Raw genomic sequence first — 26,698 nt, 5'->3', positions numbered from 1 at the left:
ACAGCAAGGAGGCAAAGATGAATCGCTTGGCTCTGACTCCCCTGGCTAGCACTGCACCTGCGGGCTGACGAGCGCCTTACATCCCTCGTAGATGGGAATGGGACAGTTCCCGGGAGGAGACAATTGTAGCGGCAGCCCCCCTGCAAGCTGACGAGCCCCCTACATCCTGCCTGGAAAAATATAAAACCCCAGCACTCCTTCTCTTCGTTGGCACAGCTGTCCCCATCGGGCAGTGTCCTGGCAAAACTTCCGTCGGCCAAAACTCTCCCTCCCTGACTTTCAATAAATCTCGTCTTACTCTTGCAGAGTCTCGTAAATCCCTTCACGGTCTGCAAACGAGCAGGGGTTCATTCTACGCCAAGACAGTAACAGGGATGCAATGATGGGACCTTGTAAACAGAGGGGTCTCTGGAACCGGCAAAGACAGGGCCCTTGAATTACGGAGGGAGGGGTCGTGCTGAGAAGGGCGGGCTCCTGCTGGGGTTGGAATGTGACGTCTGAGCAGGTGTCTTCTCTTTGGGTGCTTAGGTGCAGCTGCGGGGCTCGGCATGGCGTCCTTGTTGGGTTTTATAAGCCTCCTGCTGCTCCTGAGCTCAGCGTGCGGTGAAGAGCCAGACCCTGGTAGGTGCAGGCGAGTCCTCTGGGGTTTTGTGGGACAGCCACACCCCTGCCACTTGAAGGGGACCGAGGTCCCCTGACCTGGAGCCCCTCCACCCCGGTAGGGAAAGGGGTCTCCTTGCAAGTCAGACTGAGGCGGATTCATTTATCCTCCTGCAAACTCAAAGGGGAGGAGACGTCGCCTGGCTCCAGCCCCAAACCCCAAACCTCAACCCCAGCCGGTGTGTCACACCTTCTGTCCGTAGTGGGGGACAAGTCATTACACAGGAAATCTCCTGCCCACTCAGAAAACCTCCCCAAGTAGGTGGAAGAGAAAGAAAGCCATCTCATTATTGCCGGAGCACAAAACCAGAGTGGCGTTCACGTCTCCCAGGATCCCATTTCCGAAGTGCTCCTTGTCTGGCAGGAAATATGTTTGCACTGAGAGCCTGTCCACAGGTCTGTTTAGCCAATTGAAGGATGTCTGTCCATTTGTAAAAGGACAGAGAAACTCAGAAAGGAGATGAGGGTGAGAGACTGTTTCGTAGTTTTAACCGTGAGGATTAAATCTCTGTGTAATATTTGCAAGCCTGTCACGGCCCGCACCCTCCACTCCGGATGGGCCCCCCAGCCCAAAGGGGTTCCCCTGTCCCCTCCCCCATCCTGAATGCCTGGGAGGGAAGCCGCCCAATTAAATCAAAGCATGGCGCTGGGGCGCATGGGTGTAGGGGGTCAGGTGGACCTTCAAAGCCCTCATCACGGCAGAAGGACAGTGTGGGGACAGAGCCCCAGAGGGCAGTTTCCAGGCTCTCGGCCTCACGTGGAAAGGTGCTGGCTCGGGTAGTAGCTGGCCGTCAGCTGTAACCAGTTACCCAATTAACTACTAATATAGCTTCCGAGGCTACGCTGGTTGGTTACTCGGTTGGCAGAGAAGCGGACGGCGGATTGCAGATGGTGCGGCTCCTGCTCCCTGTGTCTCCAGCCCAGCCGTCAGCGAGAATACAGTGGTGTGACCCCCTTACCTATGGCTCCGTGGGTGTTGCTTTTTGGCCTCACCATGTCCTGCGTTCTTGTGCGGGGAGCGGGAGCTGAGAGCCTGCGTTACAGATACTTTGTAACCCTCTGTGGTGGTGGAGCTCATCTACACTTGCCCTGTGATCCTTCCACAATATATACAACGTATCATCCTGTTGCAAACTCGAAACTAATAGGAAGTTATATGTTCACCATGTCTCAATTGAAACACATTTAAAAAGCAGTCTAGATGTGGGTGAATCTATACATCATAATTTATGGGCTGAACAGAAATAATTGACGCCCACCAGAAACACGCAGAAAAACATAATGGCCTGCTTTTGCACCCCCACCGTCAATGTACAGAGGGTCCCCATTTCTCCATATTCGCTACAACAATTATTTTCTTTTTAAAAAGATGATTATTCTAGCGAACCTTATGGGGAGGAACGGGCACCTCATCGTGGTTTTGATTTGCATTTTCCTGATGACTAGTGAGTCTGAGAACCTTTTCAGGGGCTTATAAATTTCAGAAAATCGCTCCCTTCAAAATGATTAATGTTATCTCCTGTGAATTTGGCCTCAATCGAGAAAAAAACAAAAGCGTTTGATCCATCCTTGATGCTTCCAAAATGCCCCCCCCCACACTGTAATTATCAATGTCCCCTGGGGGCAGAGAGGGGTCTTGATGCTGGCTGAGTGTTCTTTCTTTTAATGACAGCACAGGAGAATGCATCTCCCATTATAAACATGAAGCTAGATCCAAGGAAAAAGATGTTAACGTGGAAAAACAGGAGAAATGTGACTTGGCAAGAATGCAAAATAGACACGCCCCTCAGCTGTGCCACCAGGCCGCCCCCACAGGTGAGTGCTCAAGGCTCATGCCTTATGGCTGTTGTCAATCTTCAGTTTCCCTGTAAATTGCCTCTTGAGTCGCCTCCCAGCTGCAGATTCCCACTCCCATTGCTCTTGTTGGAGAGGAAGGAAACATTTCCTCTATCCTCTTAGGTTCAGTGACAGAGGCCTGCAAATTAAACTGACAAAAGACAGAGGAACAGGAGAAAAGGCATACAGATTCGTTCCTATAGTTCATTTTTACATACATGAAGCATCACAGAAGAGAACTGAACATGCAAAGATGTGGTTAGACTGGGGACCTTCTACAATTGCCATTTTAACAAAGGGCAGTGGATTGTGGAAAAGTGAGTAGACAAAGGAAAGGGGGGACGGTTGGGCTTCTGGGGCTGATAAATTGCATGGATGTAATGTGGGAAGTGGTGGTGCCCTGGATGGGCAGCGGAATGGCACAGAAGGGACTCCCTCCCATCCATGGTCGGCTGTGAGTGGACAAAAGAAGCAGGTCCAATATGGCACCAAGACTGGCTCTACGGGATAAAAATTGCCCAAAGAAGCCGTTCTAATGTGTGTAACTTTGAGTTTCTCCATACATGTGGGAATCTTTTTCAGAGGTTTCCTCCCCAAAATGATGCCTTTGGAATTTTCGTTCGAAATATGCGAGATCTAGAAGTCAATTCGAAATCCGTCAGGAATTTTATAGCCTTCCGTCTTTTGACACATGAAAAAGACATGGCTCCCTCTGCCTTTTGTCACGCTGATGGTATTGCACCATAAACTTTCATCACTTCCTTTGTGTATTGGTAATTTCTAGGCATTTGATAGCTTCCTATGTCATTGAGCTTGTTGTCTTTTGTGTGTTTGCTTGCTTCAATTTCGTCTTTGTTCACATTGGTGTCGAAAAGCTATTTATTTTATGAACCTCGGGGATGTCCTCATCTCATAAATCTTATGTGTTTTGGCGGGGCGATTTGGTTTTCTGAATTGTATCACGTAATTTGTATATAATGCTAATGTGTCTCTCTTCTTTCACTTTTCATTGTGAATTTGCGACGGCTTTGAGAGTAACTAGCCTGGCATGGCCACCCATGCCTTGTTGCTTTGGTCCTGGGTTTCAAAAATCGAGTGTTGCAATATGAATTACGCTATTGCCCGCTGAGGGAGAGACCTTCTTTGTCACTAAAAGAGGTTCATTTACGTTCCTTGTAGCTTGTAGCGCTGCTGGTCCTTCTCTTGCACGGAACTTGTATATCCTTGAAAATGTTTCTGACATTTTCCGATAGCATTCGTGTCTTGCCCAAACAAACGCTGGACGATCTTAATGGATTTTTGAAAGGAAAACAACCTTGAATTCAGGTTGTGGATATGACAGTTTAGGTCTGACTCTATTTTTAAGGGAACATTTTTATTTATTGTTTATGTCACTTCAGTGGTCTTCGATCAGAGTTTCACCAGCTCCATGAAATCGAGTGTATTTGTCCTTTTCTTTACAGGGGTCGGCGGACCCACAGCCCTCACCTGTGAGTTTTCAGTGTTGATAATCTCTGGTTCATTTCCTTCCTCCTGCTGTCCACTGATTTGTGTGGAGGATTTTCTCCTGGTTGGAAAAGAGGAAAAAAAAAAAAAGCCAGTTCTTTGGAGCGGCGGGGAGGTCATAATTTTTTAAAATTAAATGAGTGGCTGAGTGCGCCTTCCTTTCAGTTACATGTGTTGGGCTGACACTGGTTGCAACACTATCCACATTTCAGGAGTGCAACTTTGTAACACGCCATCCGGGTATTGTATTGACGGCCACCTACCTTCTCCTGGGCGTGAATTAGGGGAAGACTAATTATAGTTTTTAAATTGTTGGAGGTTTTTTTTTTGTGTTTTTTTTTTTTTTTAACTGAGGAGTTGACCTGTTTTGTTGTAGAGTCAGGAAATGGTGCTGTGCGATTTGGGGTCCTGGGTTTGGGTTTCTATGAGGCGTATTTTGAGGTGAGTATTTGCCAAGGCAGAAAGTCCCCAGCTCCTGCTTCCGGAAAGAGGGGAATGCACCTGGCCCAGGTCCCCTTACTGGATCCTTCCAGCCTGTTACTTCTTATGGGAAATTCATGTCACCTCCCTCCTGGGAACCTGGCCTGCCTCTTGCTGCCAGGGTGTCCCTAGTCTCCCCTAAGCCACACCTGATTGTCATCTTTCATGCCTTCTGCGGTGTCTTTTTACTCAGAGAGCAATTGGATCCGCTTCGGTGATCGGCAACGTGGCCTGTTTCACCGTCTTCTGGGCGCTCATCTGCCATTCTCTCTTGTCACTGATGAAGGAACTCTGTCCCCGAGCAGGCTTCCTCCCTGCCTCCTGCTACAGTATCAAGAATCGCCCTCTGTATCCGTGGGTTCAACCAAGCCAGGATGGAAAACATTTGAAAAAGGAATGCTACACTGTTGCTCTGTGGTTGGCAAATGTCACATTGTTACTGTATAGTTAGGCTACGATCAGACTTTTTCTCTTGTCATTATTCCTGAGATGATACAGTGTAACCACTCTTTACACAGCAGTTACGTTGTATCTGGTGTTATAAGTAACCCAGGGAGGATTTTTAGGCCAACGAGAGGGTCCATACAAATACTGTGTCATTTTCCATAAGGGACGTGGGCACAGGTGGCCTTTGGTGTCTGAGGGGGGACCTGGAACCGCGGCCTCTCCGTTGGAGGGGGAAAAGGGGTGGCGGTGGGGAACAGTAAGTAGTACTGCCTTTGCTTCTGAGTTTTTCCCATCGGTGTGGTACGTAGACAACGTATGTTACCGCTCCTCAGATGTCCCCTAGTTTTGAAGAAATCCCCATGGGCATACTTCCTCATCAGCCTCCTGTCTGACCGGCCATGTGAGGGGATGGAGGCCACATTTATTCCCCATCCACTCGGCCAGCCTTTGCCCCTGGAATCGGGCATTTAAGCCGCAGGATGTGGACATGCTGATTTTCTTTAGACGCCATCCTTTTTCCTTTCACGTCATTTTTCACCTTTTGTCATCAGTTGTGTTACCAGGTTTATGATGGGCATGTAGCATGTGACATTGTATTTGGTGGGTTGCTGTAAATGCTCGTGAGAGCCCTGCCATGTGTCCCCCCACCCCTCCTGCCATGTGTCCCCCCACCCCTCCTGACATGTGTCCCCCCACCTGCCATGTGTCCCCCCACCCTTCCTGCCATGTGTCCCCCCCACCCCACCTGCCATGTGTCCCCTCACCTGCCATGTGTCCCCCCACCTGCCATGTGTCCCCCCACCTGCCATGTGTCCCTCAACCTGCCATGTGTCCCCCCACCCCTCCTGCCATGTGTCCCCCCACCCCTTTTGCCATGTGTCCCCCCACCCCTCCTGCCATGTGTCCCCCCACCCCTCCTGACATGTGTCCCCCCACCTGCCATGTGTCCCCCCACCCCTCCTGCCATGTGTCCCCTCACCTGCCATGTGTCCCCCCACCTGCCATGTGTCCCCCCACCCCTCCTGACATGTGTCCCCCCACCTGCCATGTGTCCCCCCACCCCTCCTGCCATGTGTCCCCCCACCCCTCCTGACATGTGTCCCCCCACCTGCCATGTGTCCCCCCACCCCTCCTGACATGTGTCCCCCCACCTGCCATGTGTCCCCCCACCCCTCCTGCCATGTGTCCCCTCACCTGCCATGTGTCCCCCCACCTGCCATGTGTCCCCCCACCCCTCCTGACATGTGTCCCCCCACCTGCCATGTGTCCCCCCACCCCTCCTGCCATGTGTCCCCCCACCCCTCCTGCCATGTGTCCCCCCACCCCTCCTGCCATGTGTCCCCCCACCTGCCATGTGTCCCCCCACCCTTCCTGCCATGTGTCCCCCCACCCTTCCTGCCATGTGTCCCCCCACCCTTCCTGCCATGTGTCCCCTCACCTGCCATGTGTCCCCCACCTGCCATGTGTCCCTCAACCTGCCATGTGTCCCCCCACCCCTCCTGCCATGTGTCCCCCCACCTGCCATGTGTCCCCCCACCCTTCCTGCCATGTGTCCCCCCACCCTTCCTGCCATGTGTCCCCTCACCTGCCATGTGTCCCCCCACCTGCCATGTGTCCCTCAACCTGCCATGTGTCCCCCCACCCCTCCTGCCATGTGTCCCCCCACCCCTTTTGCCATGTGTCCCCCCACCCCTCCTGCCATGTGTCCCCCCACCCCTCCTGCCATGTGTCCCCCCACCCCTCCTGCCATGTGTCCCCCCACCCCTCCTGCCATGTGTCCCCCCTCCTGCCATGTGTCCCCTCACCCCTCCTGCCATGTCCCCCCACCCCTGCTGCCATGTGTCCCCCCACCCCTGCTGCCATGTGTCCCCCCACCCCTCCTGACATGTGTGCCCCCACCCCTCCTGCCATGTGTCCCCCCACCCCTCCTGCCATGTCCCCCCACCCCTCCTGCCATATGTCCCCCCACCCCTCCTGCCATGTGTCTCCTCACCCCTCCTGCCATGTCCCCCCACCCCTGCTGCCATGTGTCCCCCCACCCCTCCTGCCATGTGTCCCCCCACCCCTTTTGCCATGTGTCCCCCCACCCCTCCTGCCATGTGTCCCCCCACCCCTCCTGCCATGTGTCCCCCCACCCCTCCTGCCATGTGTCCCCCCACCCCTCCTGCCATGTGTCCCCCACCCCTCCTGCCATGTGTCCCCCCGCCCCTCCTGCCATGTGTCCCCCCACCCCTCCTGCCATGTGTCCCCTCATCCCTCCTGCCATGTCCCCCCACCCCTGCTGCCATGTGTCCCCCCACCCCTCCTGCCATGTGTCCCCCCACCCCTCCTGCCATGTGTCCCCTCAACCCTCCTGCCATGTGTGCCCCCACCCCTCCTGCCATGTGTCCCCCCACCCCTCCTGCCATGTCCCCCCCTCCATCTCCTAGTTCCTTTATTTGGTCCCACTCCAAGTAGGAATTTGGGGGAAAGATACTATTAGGGAAGTATAATTAGAAATAAAATCTCATACTGAGCCATAAAAAGGCGGGAGGCGCTGACACTCGCTACGTCATGGATGGACCTTGAGAACACGCCACTCAGTGACAGAAGCCAGACCCACAAGGCCACCATGAGTGGCTCCCGTTAAGTGAACCGTCCAGAACAGGCTCCCCCACAGACAGAAAGTGGGTTAGGGGCTGGGGAGGGGGCTGGGCAGGGATTGTTCTTGGGAACGGGGTGTCTTTTGGGGACAGTAAGAATGTTCTGGAAGTAGAGGTAATGGTTACACGGCATTGAATGTGCTCAGAGCCACTCACTTGTACACTTCCGCAGGTTAAAATGGCCCATTTGATGACCACAATAAAAAAAAGTAATAATCTTTGTTAGAAAACAGCTAAAGCACAGAACAAAATACAAATGCATCTATAAATCAACACATAAATGACACTTCCTTCCAGCCGAGAAAGCAGGGCTATCACAGAAGGAAGCAATGAAACGCTCACGGCCATGACAGGCCACCTGCTCACGAGACCACAAGGTACACAGACATTAATGGTCTTCATCCAAAGAAAGACAACACTGGCACCTTTCCTTCCACAAGTGGAAAATTATGTCTTAGAGCAAAACCTTCTCAGAGTCTGTGAGGCAGGACCCAGCGGCTGGCTCCCTCTGCAAAGGGGGTTGTGGGCCCCAGGACGCATTCCTGGGACGCAAAAGGGCCTGCAGGTCCTTCCGCTTTTCAGGAGATTGACAGGCTTCTCAGGGCGAGGAGACAGCCAGGCTGCCCTCACAAGTTTTGCAAAGGAAATGCACTGAGAAAGGGAGAGCATTTCCTTTCCCTTTTGGAAAGGCAAGATTACATTCTTTTTTTTCCTTTTCTGTGTGTGTGTGTGTGTTTGTATTCACCCTGGCAATCCACAGTTGAGATGTTTTGGGCAGTCTTTGCTTAGCTAAGAAGGTCTTTTTCCCCTTTAGTTTGGCCACGAGCACCTTCCCCCCTAAAAAGTCTGTGTGGGTTGCTCCACACTGGCTCCTGTTTGGCGGCTCAAAGCCACGAATTGGTCGGATTATTATGTCAATCGCACGTTTTTCCAGCCTGGATGTTTTAAGGAATGCTTTGTTATCTGGGTGGCTCAAACGTTTTCCTCTTGCAGGGAGCTGCCTGCCAGCCCAAACCCCTTTGCTTCTTCTTAACATCGTGCCTTCCTTTTTTCAACACTTACTTTTTCATTTTATTTGACGATTTCCAAGCAGCTGGGTTTTGGTTTGCTTTTTGTTTTTGGATCAAATGCTTTTCATAAGAATGTGTTTCTCTAGAAATGCAACTAGAATGTGTTCGATTTCTATTTCTGTGTTCCCATGGCACAATCATTTTCTGAACAGTCTGTTTTTAGCCTATTATTCACCTATGAATGAGGGGAGACAACCCAGGCCTGGCATGTACCAGGGAGGGAGTGTGTGAATCTGTGACTGACCTGTTGTCACCTAAGTGTGCCCAGAACTCCCTTCTAAAAAGTGAGCGGGAGCCCAGGTTCCTGAGCGCAGGCCTGGCAGGATCTCAACTGTTCCAAAGCTAATTCCCTTCCAGCCCTGGACACTTGTGGGGAAATACAATTAAAAACAAAATTCCCTCCCAACCTAGAAAACCCCTCCACAAAGGTTCAAGAGAAACAAAACCGTTTTGCTTCTAAATGAGCATTAAACCTGTGGAAATAAACACAGACCCCGCACCCCACCCCCCAAGGAGAACAAGCAGAGGCTGTTTACTCAAAGCTGGCTCTGGGGGTGGGGGGTCGGCCATCATCACTTGCATTTGGCAGAGCCTCAAAGTCAAGTAGACGACTTCCTAGTGGTGTAGGCATGGAAAAACACGTTCATCCACACTCTTAGGTTCTGTGAATGGGGTATGCAAATTAGACTGACAAAAGACAGATTAATTGGAGAAAAAGCATACAAATTTTATTTGGTGTTAAAATTTGTACATGGCATGGGGGGAAGCATTCATACAAAGAAAACATCACCCCCCCCAAAGAAGCAGTTAGGCTGAGAGTCTATTTTTAACAAAGCACGATCAATTGTGGTGATATGACAAGACCCAGGAAAGGGGGTTTCGGTTTCCAAGGGCAGCATATGTGGGAGGGTAAATATGTGAGGAAAATTATTGGAAGACAAGGGTTATTTTAATCATTGTGTAGGTCCATCCCGATGCTGGCTCTCCACCCTCTCCAGGACCATAAAACTCTCCCAGACGAATCCGCAGCCGTCCTCACTTCTCAGACATTCATGCTTTCAGGCAGATAAGGGACCTTCCGGAAAACCATCTTTCTGCATCTGTTGCTTCTCCATTGCCTCCAGCTCAAAATAATCTTTCTGCAGCGTGACGTGTTTTGGGGTGGCATGCTGTGCCCCCTACCGTGGAAGAAAGGAAGGCTTGGCTGTGTCCTGGTGGAGGCTGTGGAGCTGGAGGAGACAGAGGCAGCTGACTCGAAGGGTGCATATTGGCTTTCCTTCGTTTGGTGCTAAGTTGGAAGTGGGGGCAACATAAGGGGAATTTTTCAGTCATTATTCAAGATATGCCCACGATGAGCCAATGGGAGATCCCATTGATCTCCCTGTTTTCACCAGCGGCAGCCGTCGGCTTCCTGCAAATCCGACTGACATGGCAGACTGGCTTCCTGGGCTGGTCCCTGCTGGTTGTGGGTCGGGGTTTTCCCATCGTAGATGACACAGCCATCGCCCGTTTGTCCAGCTGAGCTCGCACACCAACACGTGACGTGCATTCCAGGCCTTGGGCTGAGAGATTGCAAAGATGGAAGGAAAGTTCCCCTTACCTCGCCAAGTGGAGACACCCCGTTGCATTCGTGTCCGCGAGATGACATTGCTAACTTTCACACATCTTCACGACTGAAGGTGGATGTTGCAATTAGGAGTCAGATGACAACTGAAGTCAGGTCCACCTCCTCCTGGGACGTCCTGCGGGAGATGGGACGTGGTCTTCCTTCATGACCACCATTCAAAGAGATGCTCCCAGGTCCCTGGGGAAACACATCTGAGTTGTGGGACTGGAATGTTGAGCATTTGGCATCACACACTGGGTACCCGGGCGTGAGAGGTCAAGGGTGAGCTCTAGGGCACCCAGGGCCAAGCCCTGAGCCTGGCTTCAGAGTGGGGTTGTTCGGGGAGAGGAGCGTAGACTAAAGATAGTCAGTTCGGCTCTGCCCCCATGGTGCACATGGGAGCTTCTGTGGCCTAAATGTGTATAGCCCCAAAAATTCATATTTTGCCGCCCTAACCCCAAACATGCTGGTGTTAGAAGCTGGAGCCTTTGGGAGGTTATTAGGTCACGGGGGCAGTCATACACCCTCCTAGGTTCGGTGCCGGGGGCCTGCAAATTAAACGGACAAAAGACAGACGAATGGGATTAGTCCCTTATAAAAGAGACCTCCCAGAGTTCCATTACCCCTTCCTCCATGTGAGGACACAGTGAGAAAATGCCATCTGTGACCCAAGAGGAGGGTTCTCACTACACACGGAATCTGCTGGTGTTTTGATCTGGAACTTGCAGCCTCCAGAGCGGTGACAGATGGATGTCTGTTGCTGCAGCTGCCCAGTCTGAGGTGTTCAGTGATGGCAGCGCGAACGGACTAAGAGAGAAGTGTTCTCTCCTTGTGTCAAGTCTCTGACCTAGGCTCCTGCTCTTCAGGGCCTGGGCCTTCCTTTTTTAGGTACTTTCACTGATATTTCAGCGTGGTCAGCGGAAAAGGCAGAATTAGGCCCAGTCATGCAGCTCAACACTGATGCACAAATGCATCCTCTGCAGATGTGGGCCTGGAGGTGTCACACACACTCACACACACACAAGACAACCAATGCACCAGACAAACAGGCAAGAAGGACTTTATTTAAGACGGGGTATTATAACAGGGGAGTATTTGAACTCAAGTCTGAATTCATCAGGGGCTGGGGATTTATAGCCATTTGATGGGATGAAGGAGTTAGAGGATAGAAAATTACTGAGAGGAACTTGGTTCGGCATTGAAAGGGTGGAAAAATAAAAAGTTTTCTCTCTACCCTCCTAGGTCCGGTGCCAGGGTCCTGCAAATTAAACCAACAAAAGAGAGATTAACAAAGGGGAGGAAGCACATAATTTTCATTTGATGTTAAATTGTACATGTACACAGAGGCCTTTCTGGAAAAATAGTGTAGACCCAAAGAAGTGGCTCGATCTACCATTGTTAACAAACTACAATAAATTTGTATGGAAGTGAGAAGAAAAAGGGAAGGAGGTTTTGGCTTTTAGGGACTGCAAACTGTGGGAAGATGAACATTTGGGGAAACTAATGGAAGGTAGGAGTAGTTTTAGAGAAATGTGTTATACGTATTTCCTCTTGGTGCCATCTCTGGGCTGATAAGTGTCTAGAATTTTCTTCGGTGGTGAGATTGATTCTGCCTGTCCTGCTACAACAGAGGGAGGGCCCCTCCACAAAGGGAAATTTATCCTCCGTGTTTAGGCAGATTGGGGCAAAGCAGAGGACCTTCGTATGTGTGTGCGTGCTGTTTGTCAGTTGCCTTCAGCTCAAAATAATCTTTATGCCAAAGTAGCGTCTTTGGGGTGACATTGTCTGAGCAGCTATGGAATCAAAGGTGGGGGGATTTTCAATAACCTGATGTAGTGGGATTCGTTGCCAGAACGGGGCTTGGCAGGCCAAGGCAGGACCTAGCCAGGAAGGGGGCTCAGAGGAGTCTGAGTACAGTTTGTCCAAGGAGCTGGGGGACGGGGTCCCTCATGGAACTGTCATGAGATCGAACAGCTCCAAGGGAGCTGGACGAGCATGTTATATAGTTATCATTGTGACTCTTCCAGGTCAAAGACAACGACACCTACGTCTGCGTCTTTCCCAACTGTGTGCTGCACAGAGGTGCCCTCCTGACCATCAATGTCACGGCGGACGGGGACGTGTTTCAGCACGAGCTGGCCTTTCATAACTCAGGTGACGTCACCTTCGCGGGATTCTCAGCTTTCCTACACTGACGAGCCTCGACTCCACCGTGCAGGTGCTGGCGCTGGTGGGGCCGGTGGTGCAGCCGGTGAGCACGTGCTTGTCTTTCCAGGCAAGGAAGGTTCCGGAGCAGTCAACTTCTCCTGCCTCATTTACAACGTCCGCTTCATGAACTGCAGCTGGATGCCGGGCCCAGCCGCCCCCGCCGATGTCCAGTATCACCTGTATGCCTGGACCTCCACGTAAGCCACACGCCTGCGGGACATCTGTCTGGGGACCCTACAGTTCAATGCTAAAGAAGGCACAGGCCAGTTCCACATGTGATGGATGTTTCCTCCAGGGCCTGGGGGCGTCTCTCTGAAAAGTAAAAAAGAAAAAAAAACCTAGAAAGGAAATGAAAGGAAAAGCACTTAAGTTCAGCTGTCTCCTGGCTCCAAATCGAAAACCCTTGTCTGGTCCTAAAGGGATGAAGAAATTAGCAACTTTATCCTGAGGACAGAAAGGGCAAGGAATGTCTCTACTCAGAGCGGGAAAAGGGCGAGATTTCAACCCGGTTGCAATCTCCTGGCGATCGCCTGGGAAACCTCTGATTCTGTTTTCATGCTTATTCAGGGATAAAACTGTCTCTCTTCTGGCTTTTGTTGCAGATGATATCTCCCCAACAGGATACGCCCTCCACCCTTTTCTTTTCTTTGTCCAACAAAGTGTAATCACAATTATAAAAATGTGGCATTGGGTTTGTGCGATGACCGTGTGTGACCCCGCCTTTTTCTTGACCCCGTTGGAACTTGCAGGTACGAGGACGATGAGGTGGAATGTCCCCACTACCTCGTTGGCTCGACGGGGACACACGTGGGCTGCCACTTTGATAAACTTGCCGAACCCAAGTCGTCAGATAATTACTTGTTCTTGGTGAACGGAACCAGCCAAGAGACGGCAATCCCGTTTTTGGACTTTACTCCATTTAAAGCCATTCAAATGGGTAAGACAGTTTCTCGCCTTGCTTTTCCCACCTTCTCCCCCTCCCCACCCCCCCACATACCCCTGTGAGCCATCTGATGTCACGGCATTTTGGGTTGTCCCAGGACTGCATGGGACGATGGGCTGGGTCCCAGAACAGCCTGAGCAAGGTCTAGGTTCTAGATTTGGGGTCTGGAGCCACGCAGGGAGGGAGACTGCGGGGGGGGGGGGCATGATTCTGCCTTCGCATGGGATTCAGGAGAGACGGATACTGGTGTCACGCATGAAAGATGTCAGTCACATACAGGAGATTCTCATCATTTGTGGTGGTGATGTTTTTGAAAGTTCCTAAAGCACTGAAGTAACAATCATCCCTCCTGGGGAAAAAGACAGGATGTCTCTGGTCACCACATTTTCACCAACTGGTCAGCATATACTGTGGTACTTGTATTTTCAAACGTACTCCGTTCCAGAAGACCACTTCAGTTCTGAAATATTCGAAAACCGAGGCGCGGTTTCCCCATAGAAAGTCATGCAAAATGGTTTGATCCGTTCCAGACCTTTAAAATCAACCCCTAAAACTGCAAATTTGGCATGAATTTTACCATCTAATGATACCATAGATCATATGGCGTTTGTAAACCGAAATGTTTGCCAACGGAGACTTTGGAAAACTGCGGTACCACTGTAATCTTGTTTCATGTGTGTTTCTGTCTAAAGACACCTTATCGGATATACATTGTTGGTGTGTTATCTAAACATGCAAACTATCAAACACATGTATTTTCTCTGTAAGGCACCTCACAGCCTTCTTGTGCTTAGGAGTGCAAGGGAAGAAAACATCTTTTCCTCTACCCTGTTAGGTTCTGTGACCGGAGAGTGCGAATTAAACTCACAAACGCTCGCTTAACAGGAGAAAAGCATATACATTTCATTTTTATTTTTAATTCTTACATGTCCGGGATGGGGGTGGGGGCTCCATAGAAAAGAAATCACACCCCTCCCCCCAAACGAGGTTAGATTTAGGGACTCATATAACATGTTAACAAAGAGCAACGGATTGTGGAGTCGATAAAGGAAAGGAGGTCTGAGCTCCCAGAGGAAATTACTGGAAGGTCAGGGTGACCTTAGTAAGGTTTCTCTGAGCAGGCCCATGTCGGTGCTGACTTTCCACCCTCTTTTGTCCATAAAACGGGTACAGAGAGGACTCATGGCTGTCCTCACTTCTCAGATAAGGGAAGTTCCAGGCAGGTATCTTTCTGCACCTGCAGATTCTGAATTGCCTTCAACTGAAAATCACCCATACGCCAGAGGGTCATATTTTGAGGCGATATATTGTGATCTCGTACAGAAACACTAGACAGCGTAGGGGGCCATTTTCAACAGAGAAATCCCCAAAGAGAAGCACAAAAGTGCACACACACACACACACACACACACACCCACAAGCACCCCTTGTTGGCAACCTGAGAGCTGCAATGAGAAAGCAGAGGGCTGCCCTGTGATCTCAGCTGGGATGACGCAGGTCAGGTGACACATTTTCTGCCAGTCTGCAAATGTCTGCAAATAGTGTGAAAGCCCCTCAAGTACGGGCGGGCGTGGGGCGTACAGGTAAGAGTTAGAGAGTAGGAGAATTTGCTGGTAAGGAATCTGTGAGTAAACGAGCGTGAGGGGATGTCCTACGAGTAAAGTCCCCTTGTCCCAACCGTTGCCCAGGCACGAGATAGGGAAGGTCCTGATGCCCAGGAAGTGAGAGCAGAGCAAGGTGGCAGGTCACACGGCCCCCTTGGATCTCTGGGGACCCTCTAATCCGGAGTGGAGGCGACTGTGTGTCAGAATTTCCTTGGTGGCATTCCTCGGTCCAATAAAGGCGTGTTTTTGGAAGCTGTGCTTCTGGCAGACACTGGCTCCTCGTAGCCTCTGGTTCCAGACTAACCGTCTGGTGGATTGGGTGGCGTTTTTTTGTTTTTGTTTTTTTGTTCTGTTTTGTTTTGTTTTTTTTGTTTTTTTTTGTTTGTTTGTTTGTTTGTGTTTTTTTTTGTTTTTTTTTTTTGTTTTTTTTTTTTGCTTTCATGCAGGAGAAACCAAATGGGACAAGTTGCTAGGAAGCTACATTCTGCTCGGCCTCATCCACTCGATTCCACTGCATTGTGGATTCATCACTTGGCATTTTCTTTTCTCTTGGTTTTTTTTTTTTTTTTTTTTTTTTGCCTTTAGAAAAATACAACCCACCAGCAAACCTCACGATTCGCTACAATGGATCCCATCACATCGTCCGGTGGGACAATCCTGAGATGCGGTTTGACATTTCCCCGCACATCTTGTGTTATGAACTGGACTTCCAAATAAAGGTAGGGACCCTGCACCTCTGCGAAGAGCCGCAGATCGATCGTGTTCTCCGCCTTCTCCCGTGTGCGGGTACATTCTCACTAAGGGACTGCGTGCTGGCCTGGAAAGTCCTCCCACGTCTGTCCTTTGCCCTCTCTTTGCCATGAAAGGGCCATGCGTTCTTTTCCAAGTACTGGTTTTCCTTTGGTCCCCGTACGCTACGGTGTCATACCTACCGCCTGACTTTGGTTCGCCCAAGGCATGACGACGATAACAGTGTTTGATTCTCCGAGTTGCACAGTTTGAGCTCTTACGTTTAGCTCTTTCATCTCCCTTGAGATCATTTTTCTATCTGGTGTGAAGCAGGGGTCCCACTTCATTCTCTTGCATGTGGATGTCTGGTTTTCCCGGCAACGTTTGTTGAAAGGGCCGTTTTTTCCCCATGGAGTGGTCTTGGTGCCCGTCTCCAAACTCATTTGACCATCAACAGACGGTTTCCTTCTGGGCGCTCTCTTCTCGTCTGTGGGTCTGTATGTCTGTCTGTGGGCTAGGACCACGTTGTTTTGGGGACTGTAAATTTGTAGTGTGTTTTGCAACCGGGACATGCGGTGTCTCCAGTTTCGAGGCTCTTTGTCAAGATCGTTTAGGCTTCTCGGGGGCCTTGGCAATTCAGTGTGGGTTTTAGGATCAGCGTGTGTAATTCAGAAAAAAATAACATTGGTATTTTGCCAGAGATTACACTGAATCCACACATCAAGTTTTGGGGTGTTATCTTCACAAGACAAAGTGTTCTGCTCCACGAAATGGGGCATGTTTCCATTTATTTCGGTTTCCTTTCATTTGTTTCCATAACGTTCCATAGTTTTCAACGTACCAGGCTTGCTCGTCTTCTGTTAAAGGTACTGCTGAGTCTTTTATTCGTTTGGATGCTCTTGTCATCGGAATTGCTTTTTACGTGTTATTTTCAGACCGTTCATCGCTCGCCCCTTTTATTAACTTGTTTTCCTTTTAAATGCACTGTGTTTTTCAGAAGAGGTTTAGGTTCGCAGGAAAATCGAGGGCAGAGGTTTCCCCTGTAGCCTCTGTCCACAGCCACACACAGCCTCCCCCGCTGCCCGCCACCCCCACTGGATGAGACATTTGTCACAGTGGGTGAACCCACATGGATACATCCTCATCACCCAAAGTCCGCAGTGGACATGAGGGTCATTCTCGGTGGACCTTTTCACCGTCTCCACACTCTGCCTTTTCCAGAATGTCCCAGACTTGGAATCATTCAGCCTGTATCCACTTCCATGACGTTTTCAAACAAAATCTGCAAGTGGGCTGGGAACGGCGGCTCGTGGGGAATCCACTCCTCACTTTCAAGCTGTCCACTTCCTCCCCACCTGTCTGCCCCCGTCCCTCCCCCTCCAGGTTAAATGAGATTCGGGAGCCTGAGGTCTGGACTTGTGCCCGACTCTTGGAGCTGAGGACTTTTCACCGTCGCACACATGTCTTGATTTCCCCGTGGCCCCAGGCCTCACGACTGCGCCCCTATCCTGGTGGTCGCTCCCTGATTCCCACAGGGCCCCCCACAAGCCCCGGGACCGGCTGTCCTACCTGCCTCTCCACGTGGTCCACTCCTTGGCCCCTTCCCCCACGTCTCATGCCCCGGCCTCATCGGCCCCTGTCTGCACAGCCCACATCCCTTCTCATCGCTCGGTGGGGCATTCTCGAACGCTCTGCCGGTGACCACAACGTCCAGCCCAGGTGGGAAGCGCTCATCACTGGGATCTTGGAAAACAAGTTAGGTTGTGTCTCTCCTGAGTGAGCACCCTTCCCAGAGGTTGGGTTTGGGTCTTGTGGGAAAGTCAGGGCGCTGGATGTGGTCACCACGAAGCCGCAGGGTCTGGTCCTGCCTGTGGGCAGGCACCTCGCCAGTGTGCACGTACATGACCTCAGACAGGTGACTTCACCTGTGGCCTCACACAGGTGACCTCACTCAGGTGACCTCTGGCAGGTGAAAACACAGATGACCTTTAGGCAGGTGACCTCAGTTACATGACATCACACAGCTGAGCCACCTTCATTCTCTCCTCTGTTGTCACACCCCCGTTCCCGGATTCCTGCCCCGTCTGCCCCGTATCTGTGAAGACTCACAGTTTAGGGGCGCCTCTAGCATGGGCACCATTTCCTCTGAGGCCAGGGCTCCACCCACAGAGATGAGTGAATTGCCAACCTCCATGCCCAGCAGATGTACAGCCCCGAGTGTCCTCTGCCCCTCAAGCCTCAGGCACCAGGAGATCCACGAGCAGCTCACCTTTGGTAGTAAAGTTCCATCCAGGTTCCCACATGGCACCTCGTGTACACATTCAGTAAATACCCCTGAGAGGATGACTGAGGGTCTACTTGTTCCTACACGTTGGCAAGTTCACTGACGCAGAACAAAATGCTATTGTGGGCTCTGCATTCTCCTTCACTCATAATGTCCCCAGAGCAGAGTTACCAGCCAGACGTAAATTCACAGGAAGTATATCTCGTGTTGAGGAAGAAAAATGTTGCCTCTACCCTCTTAGGTTCTGCATGTGGGGCATGCAAATTAAATCAACAAAAGGTAGCATAAGAGGAGGGGGGAAAGCAAAGTTTTATTCACATGCATAGAGCAGCTCACAAAAGAAGTGACTCCTTAAATAGTTGAAGTTAGGTACTTATCTACCTAACTTAATGGAAAGGGGGGGAAGGCTTTTTGGCAAGACAAAATGGGTTTCTTTAGGAAAGACAGAGGGGTTTCGTAGGAGAACAAACTGGAAATGAGGTGTGATAAGGTCGGTTTATGCAGTCACGAGTGATCTTTTCGATCTTCTTTGTGGCCATAAAACTCCCCAGGAGACAGAATTTATGATAATTTCACTCAGCTTCCTTTCCCGGGAGGGAGCTGGCCCCAAAGAGGGAATTTTTGTCATTCCTCACTCCCAGAAGTTTTCTGCTTTGGGTCAGAGAAGGGAAGCTCCTGGAAGGCATTTTTTGGCACCTGTTAAACCTCAAATATGTTCAACCTAAAAGAACCTTCACACCAATTCTGGGGTTCCAAGTGGTTCCCACGTTTGCGTACAAGGCTGAAAACAGCCACTTATTTATTCTTTGTGATCTTTTTACAGGGCAACTCCTCCAAGAGAGATCCCGTAAGTATGTTTTTTTTTTCTCTATGACACCCTTTCTTGGGCTCTAGACAGGTTCAGCCCTCACTGTGACCACTGCACTGTGACCTTAGCAGTGGCCAGGCGTTGGCCTTGGCTTGGGAAGCTGTTTTCTTGATGCTTCTGCTCACGTAGCTGGTCATCTTCCACCCGTGGACAGAGAGACATCTGTCTTCGAAACGCAGCCCTCTGAACCTTTTTAGCTCAGACTGCAGGGAGAGGAACAGGTGACTTCCCGCTGCCCGGGGACCCTCGTTGGTGGCCGGGCCACCTCTCAGTCTGTCTTCGTGGGCTGGCCCAGCAGCTCCCCAGATGCACGTCTGCCCCTTGGGTCGCTGCCCCAGGGCCATTGTGGCTGCGACCGAAGGCAGCGTGCGACCCGCTGGGTGTAAGGGGAGAAGCCCAGCTGATGAAACGCACAGGTTTTGGCCTCAGACGCGCGAGGGCGAGAGAAACGAGCTCGGTTCCTTCAGCCGAGAGGAACAGCCAAGAACGTGTCCAGGGTGCTTCAGGGTCGTGCAAACGGCCGAGACTATCCTCCTGCAGACCTTGCCTTGGAGGAAAGGTCACGACCTCCAGAATGCAAAGGGCCGCAGAGCTGCGTCTGCCCCGCTCCATCTAACTGTGTGACAGGAATGAGACCGCAGTTTGCACAGGAAGGACGTGCTGCGAGATTCTCAGGAAACAGCCCTGATCCTTGCATGTGCCCCCCCGGGACCTTCCCCAGAAGGAGCCCCCGGAGATTTCTCCTTTTCCTGCTGACCACCAGGCCCCGGCGTCCCATCCGTGTCTCTCGCTCTCTCCGGCCTCTGTACACTCACAAACCCTAGTGCCCTGGTGTGCATGGTGGGGCCCTCACCCAGGACGATAGCTCCGTCTGTGCAGGAACCCACTTTGTCGTCACCCAGGGCGGGAGCGGCAGTCGCCCTCCAGGGCCAACCGGTGGCGGCGAGGGGGGTTCCCATGCAGACTCCACCTGTGCCGCTGGAACCTGTGTCGGGGTTCCCGCCCCACCTCCCCGTGTGTCCAGTCAGAGCAAGTGCAGCCCCAGTCCCCAAGGGCGTAGGGGAGCCCGTCCCAGATGCAGGCAGCTATGAGTGCCAGGTGGGGACGGGGGACCCCGAACATCCCTCCCCACTGGGCATCGAGACGGGACGAGGGGGGCAGGACCTGTGCTGCGGCAGGGGCTCACATCCCTGTCCTGCCAGGACGTCAGTGCTCACACGTGCTGTGACTGCCACGTCTCGTGCCTTCTGCTCTCTCAGGCTTTGTCACCGAGGCAGGTCACCGACCATCCTCTTTTCTTGGACAGGTTTTCCAAAGAGGAAGTGACAAAAATGTGTACCTGATTCCGAGTTCTGCCGCGAGAGCCGAGAATACGTTTCGAGTGCGAGTGAAGTACGCGTACAGAGACCTTTGGAGTGACTGGAGTGTCACCCTGCATTTCGGTGGGTACCTGTCTCTGGGTGGGTGGCCACCTCCCTCCGGGGGCCCCAGGGGACGGTCCCTCCTGCCCCTTCCAGCTCCTGGGGGCTCCAGGCGTCCCTGGGCTGGTGGCCGCCTCCCTCCCATCTCTGCCTCCGTCTCCACGTGGCGTCCCCTCTGTGTCTGTGTCCCTCCTCTTCTGTCTCTGATGAGGACACTGTCATTGGGGTCAGGGCCCCCTGATCCAGGACGAGCTCACCTCCGACCCCTCACTCGGTCCCATCTGCAGGGAGTCTGTTTCCAGGCCCCATTCCCAGGTTTCAGGGTTTAGGACGTGGACGTGTCTTCTATTTTCAGCGTCCCTTGTACCCCCCGCGGTCCCCCTGGCAGCAGAGGGGACCAGGCAGCCCCTGCCTGCTCTCTGCCTGAGGACACTATCTGCAGGGCTTCCCGCACCCCCTCCCATGTTTTTGGGGTCACCCTGTAGAAGGCCCCTCCCAGACTCAACTGTAGGGGCCCAAGACCCTCTGTGTTACCCACTGAGGTGTCTCTAAGGCCCCAGAGGCTGCCCCCCAGCCCCAGGATGTCACCCCAGGGCTCAGCCATGTGCTCCCACTTTGGGGCCAACAGGGCACGCGCCCTAAGCATGCAGCTGCTGGGGGCCTACAAGCCACACGGGCTGGTCACCCCCCAGCCCCCAGCACCCGCTGACAGGAGCTCCCGAGGGCACGGGGAGCGTCCCAGCTGGAAGGAGTGGGCAGGGCACACACACCCCCATCGTGCTTCACATGCCGCCATTCTGCATTCATCCCTGTGTCTGTGCCACGTTGAAGGCAATCCCGCCGAGAAGGAAGGCCTGCTGCCCTCGCGGAAACGGATTTGGTGGCTTCTGTCCTGGGAGCAGGGCGTGGAGAGGGCGAGGACAGGACCCCAGGACGGAGCAGCTCTTCCCGGCCTGTGTTCCCGGCTGCCTCTGATCCCTGTTTCTTGAACTGCTCTCTGCCTCCGCTTCAACCCTGCGTGCTCGCCCTGCTTCACCCCCAAACCCCGAGTCTGGAAACGGGGTGGGTGGGGCTCGTGCATGAAGCCGAGGGCCGGCTGGGTCCTGACCCGCTGCTCCTGTCCCCCCTCACCCCGCAGGCCTCCCCGAGCCCGACTTCCGGGGCCCCCCTGTCGCCCTGGTGGGGCTGGTGGTGGGGGCAGCGGCTCTGCTCATCACCGTCGTCATGTTCCTGTGTACGAGGTACGTCCTGGTCCCCGAACAACTCAGAACCTGTGGTCAGGGAAGCAGGCGGCACCGGGAGGACCCACTTATACCCGCCGGCCATGAGGGCGCGTCCACAGACGAACGCAGGTTTCAGACCCCCCAGGGCTGGGGAGGCCGTGTGGAGGGGGCGCTCCCTGCTGCGGGTTTCCTGTGGCGTCTGCCACCACACGGCCACACAGCCACAGGGCTTCTCTCCCGAGGGGAGGTCTGAGGAACGTCACTCTGCGGCCTGCTGTGGCCTGCGCGCTGTGACCGGGCTCGTAAGTAATAATGCACGGAGCCCCTTTGACGTGGAGCTGAGCTGCCCTCCCAGAGGACGGCCTGGCACGTCTGACACCTCAAACCTGTGCAGGTGGAAACAGGACTAAGTCACCTGAGGACAGGGCCTTAGCAACCTGGTGTCCCAAAGAGCTGTTTGCAAAGACAACAAGAAAGCAGGTGTCGTGACTGCAGGACGGATGACTCTGGGCTGAAAATTAAAAGCACTGTTTAGCATCAGGGTCACCAACAGCAACGCCTTCCTTCTGTGATGTCATTCTCCCCTCCCTTTGTCATAAACACGCCTGGCCTTTGTGTCCCCATGGGAACACTGTGTGGGCTTCCGCCTGAGTCAGGGCTTCCGAATAGCTGTTCATGGAGCTCCGATAAACGCTGGTCCCTGTCACTTTGACAGGCCTTTCACGGTTAGGGGACCACGTTGATTATTTCGGGCCTGGGAGAATGCCTGCACAGTAACAGAAGGATTCCAGGTGACACACAGAGCCAGCGTCCCTGGGAGAGTCCACTCGTGTCCCCAGCAGGCACAGAAACCACGAGCTCAGCACAGAGAGAAGGGACCCCCTGGGTCAGAACGGCCACGTGGGTGCAGCACCGCGGCCCACGTCTCCCTCGGGGAGGCCCACGGAGCCCGATACCAGGGGCGGGTCTGGGCTGGGCCATCAATCCCGCAGGCAGGCTCGTCACACACGTGCCGGTCCGGTCGGGGTAACGTCCGATGAATGCCCACCCACCCCTGGGAGTGTCTGAAGAGCCTGGCTGCAGCTGTGCATGGGGTGGGGGCCTCCGTCTCCCCAGGGTCCCCAGGACCATCTGAAAGGAAGGACTGACATGACCCTGCTGGAGAGTCCTGTGCACGGGTTTGGCAGACTCTGCGATTTTGCAGGATGTACGCGGAGCTAAGAAAAGCCGTGGGTGACACTTGGAAGGACTTGGGGTTCCCTGTCAGTGCTCGGGAAGTCCTGGGGTGCCTGACATGACAACTGTGGGCGCTCGCAGGGTTGGGGTGTCTGCAGGGTGCAGCCCCCCGTCCCCCGTCCCCATGCCGCACTTGGGCCGACAGGCGGAGGCCTCAGGGCAGGTCTCACGGTGGCCGGACGGGGCCAGTGGTGGCGGCTGCTTCTCAGCTGCCCTGTGCACCGTCTGCTGCTGGAGGAGGCTGCAGCCGGTGAGGGAGGGCAGGGCTCCTGCTGGGGGCAGATGCTCCCTCCCGTGGCGGCGGCGCCTTACGAGCCAGGCTGCTGGCCGGCCCAGCAGACAGAGGTGCAGACGGGTCAGTGCACCAGCTCCATCGGGCGGCCTCCACGCTTTGCAGCTTCTCCGTGATGGTGGCCGGGCGCGTGCAAACCAGGCTGGCCATGCACACGCGCCCTGCGTTTGTCTAGGAAGGGAAAGCGGCCCCCTCAGGGCTCAGGCTGCCAGCAGGCACAGCCCATCACCGTTTCTCCTGCAGGTTCTCGCTGAGAGCAACGCTGTTCCCCCCCGTCCCCCAGGTGAAAAGGGAGGTGATTGGCACGTTTGAGTTCTTGCCTGAGGTGAGCGCGTCTGCCCTGTGCCCCTTCTGGCCGCGGGGTCTTTGGGGGACGGTGCCCCGTGGGCAGGGGTCCCTCTGCTCCCCAGGCCTGAGGGCTGGGTCCTCGCGTGGAGCTGAGGGGTGAAGGCAGGGGGGCAGAGGGCAGGGGACGGGGCCTCGGCCATCCTCCTGGGCCCTGGTGGCAAAAGTCGAAATAGGTCACGTAGGACAGAAACAGGTCTCCGAGCGAAGGACTGTTTCCTTGCTGGGAATTTCTGGCTGATCCTTGGTCTCTCTCTCTCTCTCTCTCTCTCATTTTCTCTCTCATTCTGGGATCACTGTGGAGACCTGAGTCACCTTGTCTCCAGATCCTTCACTTGTCACCTCTGCAAAAACCGTATTTCTAAATAAGGTCCATTCACAGGTTCCAGAAGGATGTGAGTTTTTTGAGGGGGACCCACCGTTCACCCCGTGGTACCTGGTTCCCTGCCCCTTGGAGGTTGAGGGACCCTGTAGGGGGCATTCATCCTTGTCCCCGGCCTACCAGGGTCCCTCGGGGCTACACAGGGTGCCCCCCAAACCTGTCCAGGTCCCTCCTTCTCAAGTGTGGGGTCCAGGAAACGCCCCTTCTGTAAGAGCCAAGAGTGGCCGGCGGGTGGCTGTCAGCCTCTTTCTTGCACAGAGGGCATTTGTTACGTGAACGTACCACCCCAGGCTGGCCGACGTCACCCCCTCTTAAATTTAGGGCGACCTCAGCAAGGAAAGCAGCACCCACCTGGTTCCCTGTGGCCACTGGCATGTAGGGTGCAGGAAGCCACTGTTGTCCTCGAAGGGAATGTCTCTGACCTTTGTGTCCTGGGGGCTGGGAAGCCCACGTGGGCCCTGGAGGTGGTGGCCTAGGGGCGCTGGACACTGGAGCCCGGGCCAGGGGAGGGTCACGCAGAACAGCGCCCACTCCAGCGTGTGCAGCAGGGATCCTGAGCGTGAGGGTGGGACCGACTGTCCCCGGTCAGGGCTGTGTGTCTGTCCCCGAAGAAGGTGACTGCCCAGCTCTGCGTGCTATTTCCAGGGGCTCAGGGACGAATGCCGTGCAATTCACAATGTAAAGGGCGCAAAACTCAGGGCCAGTTAGCTCATTCACAGTGGCGTGCAACCGCCATTTGTAACCGGTTCCAGCACATTGCACCCCCCAAAAGGAGGCCCGTCCCCATGAGCCGTCACCCCACGTCTCCCTCCCCCAGCCCCCAACGACACGCACCCACGTCCTGTCTGTGGATGAGTCTGTTCTGGGCGTTTCACGTAAATGGAGTCACACAGTGAGTGACATTTGTGACTCGTGGCCCAAGGACGGTCCCCTGGTGTGGACGGCCCACATTTACCGTGTTTCCCCGAAAATCAGCCCCAGTTAAGATCGTGCGCCAGACGGAGGCCCTGGTACGTTACGACCATGTTCCAGAAGAACATGCCATGACCGTATGTGAATAACTGTAGATGGTTGGACATGAAAAAAATAAGGCATCCCCTGAAAATACGACCTAATGCGTCTTTTAGAGCAAATATATAAGACCCGGTCTTGTTTTAGGAGAAACACGGTATAAAACCCGGTCTTATTTTGGGGGACGCGCGGTGTTTGTCCTTCCACTGGTGGGCATCTGGGCTGAGTGCGTCTCCTGGCGACGGTGAGAGGTGCAGCTCTTACTGCGCTGGGCTCGGTGGCCCAGCCAGGGACCCGCGTGGGTGGCCTCACCGGTGCTCTGCCTTTTCTCTCTCTCAGGTTTCCTGGGATAACGATCACCCACCTCTGGGCTCCCAGGACCCCGAGGACATTGTCACGGTGGAGGAAACGCGGTCCTCTGCGCGTGGGCAAGCAGAAATTGGGGCGGCCCCCCATGGCTCCGAAAATGTCCCTCCCGAGGGGCGTGCACTGGCTGTGTGAAAGGTGTCTGACGTGACTCCCACACACCGTCCCCTCCCAGCCCCGCGGCCTTTCCGCCTGCTTGCTTCCGAGTCCGCCTACCGCGGGCGTCCCCCTGGCCAATGGCTCTGAGGCCCGTGGCGGATGGGATTGATGCCAGCTCAGATTTGGAACCACCTGTCCCTCTACGCAGTGACCGCCTGTCCCACTAAGCAGCTAGCGAATGTCCAGGTGATGAGACAGGGAGACGATTGATGGGGTTCTAGGAAGTTCCGGAGTGGGTCCCCTTTGGTGCGTGGGTGTGCGTTGGAAATCCTTGCAGGTGGTCACCAGGCTGTGCACAGTACAATGGCGGTGACAGGGACGACGGACACGGACTCCTGGTGGAGACACCGCTGCGTTCTGTCACTGGTGTCGGTGTGCGCTCCTGGGTTCCTTTTGTAAGCGATGTGGGGGTGGGAGGTACCCCGCCCGATGCCCGTTGATCTCAGCGGCCACACGCTGGACTGTCCCTGAGGGGTGTGAAATAGGACAAGCTGCAAAGTCGGAGGAGCCAGAATGAAACGGCCGCACGTGACGTATCTCCGCGGCTTCCCAGGCTTGGGACGGTCCCCCCCGGCTGTGGATAAGGCACTTGCTTCTGAGTTCATTATCTAAGAGGACGCAACACGCGGGAAAGGTACAGAGAGGCCCGCGCTGGTGCAGGACAGTCCACAATTCTCCAAGAAAACGCAGCTGAGTGTTTCTTCCCAGATGTTTGGAAAGCGTGGTGCAGGCCACGCAGCTGTGGGGAAAGGCGGTGCTGATGAGCGTTTGCTCAAAGGAGCACATTCACAGCGTGGTTTTTGTAAAGTAGGAAAGTTAGGGCACAGCCCACAGGTGAGACCTACGCAGGTGAGGTGTGTGCACGTGTGTGTACATGTGTGTGCACGTGTGTGTTGCAGGCATATGCAGGTGAGGTGTGTGTGGATGTGCACATGTACATGTGTGTGTGCGTGTGTGTGTACACGTGTGTATATGCAGGTGTGTGCATGCATGCATGTGTGCATAGGTGTATGTGTTCATGTATACGTGTGTACAGGTATGTATGTGTGCGTGTGTGCATGTGTACACGTGTGTATATGCAGGTGTGTGCATGAATGCATAGGTGTGTGTGTGTTCATGTGTACGGGTGTTCAGGTATGTGTGCACATGTGTGCACGTGTACATGTGTGAATGTGTACACATGTGTATATGCATGTGCGTGCATGCATGTGTGCACGGGTCTGTATGTGTGTTTGTGTGTATGGGTGTGCAGATATGTATGCACATGTGTGCACATGTACACATGTGTATATGCATGTGTGTGTGCATGCATGTGTGCACGGGTGTGTGTATGTGTTTGTGTGTATGGGTGTGCAGATATGTATGCACATGTGTGCACAT

The 26,698-nt window shown here is 53.6% G+C and overlaps 1 protein-coding gene across 1 annotated transcript; it reads left to right on the top strand.

The window, feature by feature from the left end:
- Nucleotides 1-548: 548 nt before the first annotated feature.
- On the top strand, nucleotides 549-25,294 carry LOC308494655 (granulocyte-macrophage colony-stimulating factor receptor subunit alpha-like; the record flags this gene model as incomplete). Its single annotated transcript, XM_081042513.1, has 11 exons — nucleotides 549-621; nucleotides 2,333-2,475; nucleotides 12,275-12,401; nucleotides 12,523-12,652; nucleotides 13,205-13,392; nucleotides 15,588-15,721; nucleotides 18,839-18,862; nucleotides 20,190-20,325; nucleotides 21,443-21,545; nucleotides 23,299-23,380; nucleotides 25,133-25,294. 11 exons carry the CDS (start codon nucleotides 549-551, stop codon nucleotides 25,292-25,294), a joined length of 1,302 nt encoding a protein of 433 aa, XP_080898639.1.
- Between the last annotated feature and the right edge of the window lie 1,404 nt (nucleotides 25,295-26,698).

This window comes from Rhinolophus hipposideros (assembly GCF_964194185.1).
Source record: "Rhinolophus hipposideros genome assembly, chromosome: X".
In the NCBI taxonomy this organism is placed as follows: Eukaryota; Metazoa; Chordata; class Mammalia; order Chiroptera; family Rhinolophidae; genus Rhinolophus; species Rhinolophus hipposideros.
Note: the sequence above shows the minus strand (reverse complement) of the source record. Positions and strands in the feature narration are given on the sequence as shown.